Here is an 8251-nt window from a genome sequence, read left to right as displayed (position 1 = left end):
CCAGCACCTTCCAGGGTGAAGATGAGAAATAATGAGACAGCAGCCTCTAGGAAGGAGATCCAGGAGAGGAAAAAGAAACAAGTTTTATTTAAGCCCCAAACACTCAGCTAGAAAAACCGAAAAGGAAAGAGAGCAGGAAAGTGAGGGAAGAAAAGGGACATTAAAAAAGAGACAGAGAAAACACAGCAACCCTTTTCCATTTAGAAATTGTCAAGTTACACTGACAGAGGTCACAGAATACCCACAGAAGCCATCACTGCTACACCAACATGGGCCCTACGGAGGACAGGGTGGGGTGTGAGCCGGGCTCGCCCTGGGGGGTCCCACCTGGGACCCCTCGCAGAGCCTCAGGCCTGAGGCTCCTGGGGAAACGGCATATTGTGGAAGGGGTGGGAGAGAAACCCCCCATGCGAGTAACACAGCACAGTGGGCAGGGGCTGGGGCGACCAGGTACAGGGGTCCCCCCAGACGTCTTGGTTTTCTCTTGGTCAAGCACACAGTGATGGACACAGCAGTGAGGCGCATGCAGCTGGGGGGGGTTGACGTGCTGGGGACTTTGAGAGGGCCCAGGGGCTGAGGGCTTGAGAAGGGAGCCAGAACCAGTGGTGCAGGGATGAGGGAACACACACTCAGGTGCTTCTACACTTGGGGTCTACACGCATGTGCACACACGCACCTCCATGTACACATACAGGTCTCACAGCTGCCATGTCTGCACACACATATTACATACATTCTTACACCAAGGTTCTCCACGCCAAGGTGCAGGTGGGCATGTGTCAATGCCCAGGCTGGTTACATGCACCACTGTGGGCATGCCTCCCTGCACACACATGTGGGAGGTCATGTCTGCATGCTCATGCTTCCTTCCCTCTGCACACCAATAAATGGACTTGTGCCAGTGGATACACACACACATACACACACACACACACAGAAGTTATGCACAACTCCTCCTATAAATGTGCTGGCACCAAGTAAAAGATACAAATTCCACTGGGCTCCACATTAGCAGCGGGTGCGGTGGGGCACACGACTCCCTCCATTTGCCCCCTAATGGATGGACACGCCCCCTTCCCCTCCCCCACAGAGGGACATTCAACTTAGGACAATGACGGTGGGGCAAACATTCAGGGCACAGGGCTGAGGGTGGGAGGTGGGGCAAGGGAAAAGTAGCAAGCAAAGAGTAATGGAGTGGAGGGAGGAGGGGGCACCACTCCCCCCTCCCCTCCCAAGTCAGGGGGTCTCTGTACAGCCGAATCAAACCAAACCATTTCACTGGACCACAGAAACCAGGCCAATGCGCCCACCCTCCAGCCCTCTCCCCCGCCAAAACAGTGGCCAGGGAGAGTGCTGTGGTTTTCTTTTTTTTTTCTTTTTTAAATATTTATATATATTTATATTACGTATATTATATATATATAATATGTAAATATATTTTTAAAACAATATAAAATGTTAAGACACTTCACTTAAATGTAAAGAGTTGCCTGCAATTAAAAGTAATTGCATCATTTATGAGGTCCTTTTTTTTTTTCTATTTTCCAGGGGTTTTTTTTTTTTTGGGAGGGATTTGTTTTTTTTCCTCTTTTGTTATTTTTCAAAAAGGCTTGCTTGCCTTTGTACAAAAATGATCCAAAGCTAGAAAACAAGGATGAACCAACAAAAACAACAACAAAAAAAGAAAGAAATGAAGTAACACAACCCAGTGTCCCCTCCCTCCCCAACCCTCAACAGCTCCCCATGGCTCTCCTCAGGCGCCAGGCCCCAGAAGGTTCTGTTCCTTCAATGGCTCCTTCTTTCTGTGCTTTCTGTGGGGGGGTGACTAATCCCAAACCCTCCTCCCCTGTGCTTACTCCACTTTGTGCTCCAAACAGGAATCCTGCTCCCTGGGGACCTCTCTCCATCCTCCTCCCTCCCCACCCACAGAATCTCCGTGCTGGCCCCTCACTGTGTCCTGCGGGTGGGGTTGTTGCTGAGAGCCAAAACTGATCTCTCCCCCACCTTCTCAGGACCCCCACCAAAAGCCTCACTGCCCACAGCCTCTGCAAGGCGGGTGCCCACAGGCCAGAGGTTGGGGGCACTGGCTGGCCGGTCAGGCCTCAAGGACCCTTGAGAATCTCACCGGGGTCACCAGCTCCCCATTTTTAAAAATCACCTCTAACGCCTTCTCTGAAAATCCTCAAATCTCAGAGAGGATGGTTAAAGGTCAAGTCAGCCCACCTGTGGGGTCAGAGCTGTCCTCACTGCCCCCCATCAACCCCCTCTCTATTGCCCCCTCTTCCCTCACAACCAGACCCTTCCCACCCTCTAGGCCTCCAAGTCTAATTTGCTAGGCCCTTCATTCTTGTCCATCCCACCCCATTAAATAAGTTAATGTCATTTAAAGTGCTAAATTAGGAAACTAAAAGTACCAGATACCCCTCCTTGGGGCTGCCCTCTCCCAAGGCAGTGTCCCCAGCATCAGGCTGTCTGCTCAACCCACCGTCCCCAGCCAGCAGTCCAAAGGTGCCCCGTTCCTCCCATTGGCATGGGCCAGGCAGCTCCTCACCGCAGGGAGGTGGTCCTGGGAAGCCAGCTCCTCTCCAGGGACACACAGATTCAGTGGTGTCACACCACCCTGAGGCCCCTCTGACTCTGGCCTCCCTCTCCAGCCCACCTGTCTTGACTCCAGGCCCACCCGGGCATGAGTAGATGGGAGCAGAGAAGCAACAGTATTCAGTCATGTCCCGAGGGTAGGCAGGTGGGGCGCCTCCAGGGCCAAAGTCTCCTTACGTCCAATTTTCTAGCCTGATTTTGGGGTTGGTCCAATGTCCAGGTTTTCCTCCAGGAAGGTTTCTGAGGAAGGGGAAAAAGGGGTGTCTTGCCGCTCCAAGTCTCCATGGCTCAGAGTTTGTTTGGAGTGCTCTTGGGAAGTGTGGGGGGAAGTGAGAAGGGAGGGCAGGGGTGCAGGAACTTCAGGCTGGACTTGGGAGGGAGCATGGGGAAAGAGAAAAGGGAAGGACGATGACAGGAAGTGCGCCATTTTGGAATAGGAAATCAAGGGAAGGTAGTGGGTTTTGGTCTTTAGTTTTACTGGTTTGCTTTTTTTTTTTCCTTAAAAAAAAAAAAGACAAAAGTGAATCATTCAAAAAACCAAAAACACCAACAGGGAATGGGCAGAGAGAGCTGAGAGGGCCACATCCATGGCAAACCCTTCAGAGATTCTGGACAATGAGGTGGAGATGAAGGGAAGCAGAGGAGAGAGAGATAAGGCAGGGAAGAGGGAGGAGGGCAGGCTGGGGTGGGGTTATAAGGAAGCTTCTAGAAGGAGATGGAAGAATTCCTCGCTCCAAAGGAAGTCAATACGGGGATGGAGGTTCTGGAAGCTGAAGGCTTTTCTGAGACTGGGCTTGAGGTCTCATTCGAACCACTCATCTCTTTAGATGGTTTAGTGGCCTAGAACAAAAACAGAGGTTGGGGTCAGAGAGAAGAAGGGGAGCCTTTGTGCTGGCCCCCAGTTAGCTTTTTTAGGTTCTCAGTTATCTGTTTTATACCTAGAAAGTGAAAGAAAGTGAAGTCGCTCAGCTGTGTCTGACTCTTTGCGACCCCATGGACTGTAGCCCACCAGGCTCCTCCATCCATGGAATTTTCTAGGCAAGAGTACTGGAGTGGGTTGCCATTTCCTTCTTCAGGGGATCTTCCCAACCCAGGGATCGAACCCGGGTCTCCCACATTGTGGGCAGATGCTTAACCATCTGAGCCACCAGGGAATCCCAATCTTTAATACATAGCAGTGTTCGTATGTCAATCCCAATCTCCCAACTTATCCCACCCTACAGTTTCAAAAAATGAAAAATCTCCACAAACCCAAGAGAAAATTAACTGCAAAAACTAGAAACCAGAGGAGCATCTGGAGAGAGTGGTTCTCTGAGACAGGGGAGGAAGGTGCCAGAGCAGGGATAGAAAGGGGAACACAGGGTTGGAACAAAGGGCCTGGGGTGGGCGGTTAAGTCCACAGTTACTGACAGGAAAGACAGAAGGCGGAAGAGAGACCGGAGAAGCACAAGGAAGGCCAGCCCAGGACCAGAATGGGGAGCAGGACAGGGAGCAGAACTAGACCAAGTGGGGAGGGGGAGAGGGCAAGGAAGGGAAGGGAGAAATGAAACATTAGCTGCCAAAGGGGAGGCAGGAAGGGAGAAGCAGCCCATCCAGAGCCCCTTCCAACTTCAGCAGGAGGTCTTCCGGTGGCAGCTGAAGAGTGAACTTGTCCTCCTGGAACCCTCAGGACCCCCACGCCCACCCCACCTCCTGCCCCACAAGTGTTCCTCCAACTTTGAGCTGTGCCTTGTGGGTAATGGGGAGCCACCCCCTCAAGATGTGTCTGGCACTCACAGGTCACCTCTGATAGTTAGAAACAGCCGTGCCCCCTCCCCACCTCCAGCAGACCCCCGGCACCTACACTGGTCCTGGAGATGTGAGAGGGTTCTAGATCCATCTGCATCTCCTAGAGGGGATGACCTCTTACAAATGCAGATTCCTGGACCCTGCCCCAGGATCCACCTGTCCTGTGAGCTCAGGAATCTGCATTTTAGGCCAGCGCCCCACGTGATTCTGCCACACAGTTAACTCTGAGACCCCTGGGTTAGGGTAACATAGACCAGGTTTTCTCCCTGTAGTTGTATCCACTGTCCCTCCTGGCCTTGCTTAGCTACTACTAGTGTGATAACCAAACTGCCCCGATTCAAGAAAAGCGGGATGAGGACTTGAAGCAGAGTGCTGTGGCACAGTGCCAGAGACGTCCTGCAGGTCCCGCCTGGGCAAGGCCACGCCACTTCTCCTCGACCTACATAATTATCTGGCTGCTCAGCAGCCTCTATCAGATGCCTTGCAGGGGGTTGGGGGTGGAAAGCAAGGTGCCCCCCCGCCACCTGGAAGGGAAGTGCCCACAGGCACCTGACCGGCTGACAGTGAACCTGCCCTTGAGGTTGCTGATCACATTTCTTCTTCCACATATGCACAGTGAACTATCTCTGGGTTTTGCTCACCACACTGTGGTCTGTGGTCTACATGTTCCCCTTTATGAAATCCAGGCACAAGTTCACTGTTTGGGTCTTCTAACCCCTCTCATCCTGACTGTGGCTGCTCACTCCTTTCTCAGAGGGGCTCCAGGCCCACAGCCCCCACGTCCGTTGAATCACTCAGCCTTTTGTGGAACCCCATGTGCCTGGCATGGCCTGTGTTGGAGGGGTCCCGGTACCCCAGCCTGGAGATGGATTCATTTAAAGACACCCATGGCTGATTCATGTCAATGTATGGCAAAAACTATTACAATATTGTAAAGTAATTAGCCCCCAACTAAAATAAATAAATTTATTAAAAAAATAAATAAATAAAGACAACCAGGAGCTCTCTTACTCCCTCATCATTTACTGTGGGCTCCAGTCCCGCCCCTCCCCTCCCACCATTTCCCATTTAGAATTCTTTCTCGCAAACCCAGGGGGGCAAGGGGACATGTCCACTTTCTCCCAAGTCTCTTCACATCCCCTTAGCAACCCAAGTCAGCTGTTGGTTCCCTCCTGGCTGTCCTCTTTGGTCTCAGCTCGCCTCTCTAGTTACGAGCTTTCCCCGTTCCTTCCCTTTAGCATTTGTCAAGAACCTCACTCTGTCCTGAACTTTGGTCTCTGAAACACCTCCCTCCCAGCTTGTGCTGCCCCCTGACTCCTGCGTTCACTCAGGCGAGGTGTCCTCACTGGGGAGATACCCCCGTCCCTGTTCTCCCATAGCTGGTGCAAGGCCTTTAAGCTTCATGGAGCAGCAGCGCTCACCAGCTTACGTGGACGCCCCTGCTTTTCATGGACACCTCTTCTACTTGCTCTGTGAGCATCTGTTTTGTAACATCCTCTCAGGCCATCTTCCCTTCCAGGAGAGTGTCCACCACTCTTCTGAAGCTGAGGGAACACGTCCAACTGTGCCCAGTGGCCCTGTCCTGTGCTGCTCAGAGTTCCCAACTGAAACAGCTGCTGCTTCTGAAGGTTTTCACTGCTTCCATGTCACCAGCCAGTCCTCCCCCGTTGCTCTTAATTATGTCCAGAGAAAGAGCTTTGCCACCTTTGTGACAGGCAGAAACCTCATACACAGATGGTCAGCTTTTAGCTGGGGGAAACAGGAACCATTAGCCAGACCCACCCCAAGGGTTGAACCCCACACCCCTCCTCTTCCTCTGGGCCAGAGCATTCTGACTTGTCCCTCCAGGCTATGAGACACAGATTTCCACACAAGTATAGGTCATCTTGGGGCTTCCCAGGTAGCTCAAGAATAAAAAATCTGCCTGCCAATGCAGGAGATGCAATAGACTTGGGTTCGATCCCTGGGTTGGGAAGATCCCCTGGAGTAGGATATGGCAACCCACTCCAGTATTCTTGCCTGGAAAATTCCATGGACAGAGGAGCCTGATAGGCTACAGTCCATGGGGGCAAAAAGTCAGACATGACTGAGTACCATTACCCATGTAATAATAGATCATCTTGATGCTGCCAACCCGGTTGGTGCCTCCTCCAGGGTCATTCCCAGTGCCACCGTCCCCTGCCCACATGCCCTTCTTCCTTATTATTTGCCTGAATCAGGCACTGGGCTGCCAGAAGAGGCAGGGCTTCCTCTAGCCCAAGGGAGAATAGAACCAATAGAACAGTTCAGGCTGTTCCCTTCTAGCCAGTGACTAATCTAGGGACAGGCAATAAAAAGAGAGGGGAGATCAGTTGGCAGTCTCTGGGGAAGGTTCTCCTGCTTCTGAAATGATCTGTGGGTCTTCCCTGGTGGTCTGATGGTTGAGAATCTGCCTTGTAATACAGGGGACACCGGTTCAATCTCTGGTCTGGGAAGATCCCACAAGACACGGGGCAATTAAACCCATGTGCCACAACTACTGAAACCACGTGCCTAGAGCCCGTGCTCTGCAACAAGAGAAGCCACCACAATGAGAAGCCTGCCCACTGCAATTAGAGAGAAGCCCTGACTCGCTACAACTAGAGAAAGCCCTTGCAACCACCAAGACCCAGCAGTCAAAAAAAATTAAATAAATTTTTTTAAGTCAAGCTTTAAAAAAGAAATGATCTGTATACTTACAGCCCTGAAATGAAGGCAGCTGTGTTGGGGGATGGCGGGGAGGATGGGCCAACAGAACCAAAATATGGAAGGAACCCAGGTCCTGATGTCCTTGAGTATATGAATTCCCCAACCCTGGAGCCTCCCTGCTTCTTGTTCTGATAAAACTTTCCCTTGCTGTTTAAGCCATTTTGAATTGGAGTTTCTATTATTTGTGGCTAAAACTACTCAAACTGCCACAAGTGAGGCCAAAATTGCTCCCTTGATGTTCTTGTCAACAGCATCCCCATCATGACTAGCAGCTCCCCAAGGCTTGGTGGCAACCACGAAGTTATGCTTCCTGCCAAAGCAGCAGAATCCAGCATTAGGACAGCAGCATTTGTACCTGGCAAATCTGGCTTTAAGTCCCAGCTCTGCCACTTCCTAACTGTGCGACCTTTGGCAGTTATCTCTCTGGATCTTCATGTTCTCACCCGCTAAGCAAGGATAACAGACCCTACAGCATTGGAATCAGGTTGAGATGCTGTACACAGAACCCAAGACCTGGTGCCTGCACTCAGGATGCAGGCAATAAATGGTAGCTGTTATTATTATTCATTAGTATATTAATATTTCAAGTCTGCGTTGTCTGTTTCCATTTGGATTGGGCCTGATCACTGGCAAATTCATTCATTCATCCAACCACTCATTCACCTAGCCAACAAATATTTACTGAGTGCCTGCATGTGCCGAGAACTGTTCTCAGTGCTATGGGCATGTAGCAGTGACAAAGTCGTTAATGCACATATGAAGATATAAAGTTGTTCTGAGCATTAAAGAAGATATATATGCTTAAAATCAGTACAGAAAAGGAGTGCTATTTTCTGTTTTTCCTCACATCCCCAAATCTGATTTCTGCTCTGCGGCCAGGTTGTTCAACCCCGCCATCCCTTGGCTGACTGGCTTCTTGCTGAGTTTGGCCGGTAGGGATCAGGACGGGGTGGGAAGAGAGGGGGGTAAAGTTTCTCTTCTACTCCCTCCCCACTCGGTGTGAGTTGCAGGCATGCTATGCCCTCTGTAATTATAGCACCTACTGTTTAGCTCTCACAGGACTCTCTAAACTGTACACCCCCAGGTCCCTCTCCCCAGGGAGGTCCAGCTTCCAGCTCTCACTGGTCCCTGAGTGCCT

The 8251-nt window shown here is 51.2% G+C and overlaps 1 protein-coding gene across 6 annotated transcripts in view; it reads right to left on the bottom strand.

Moving 5' to 3' along the window:
• Window positions 1–3053: 3053 nt before the first annotated feature.
• The window catches only part of SRCIN1 (SRC kinase signaling inhibitor 1), a 174581-nt gene continuing 169383 nt past the window's right edge, over window positions 3054–8251 (bottom strand). For all 6 annotated transcript variants that reach the window (XM_081582294.1, XM_081582291.1, XM_081582293.1 and 3 more), the window contains one exon: window positions 3054–3438. In XM_081582294.1, the coding sequence (XP_081438420.1) occupies window positions 3304–3438 (135 nt within the window). In that variant the 3' untranslated portion in view covers window positions 3054–3303. The remainder of the gene's footprint in view (window positions 3439–8251) is intronic.

The sequence above is a fragment of the Giraffa tippelskirchi genome, chromosome 3, assembly GCF_054371585.1.
Source record: "Giraffa tippelskirchi isolate mGirTip1 chromosome 3, T2T-mGirTip1v1.2.pri, whole genome shotgun sequence".
Classification (NCBI taxonomy): domain Eukaryota; kingdom Metazoa; phylum Chordata; class Mammalia; order Artiodactyla; family Giraffidae; genus Giraffa; species Giraffa tippelskirchi.
The sequence above is the reverse complement of the archived record's forward strand: the minus strand, read 5'-3'. Positions and strand labels throughout refer to the sequence as shown.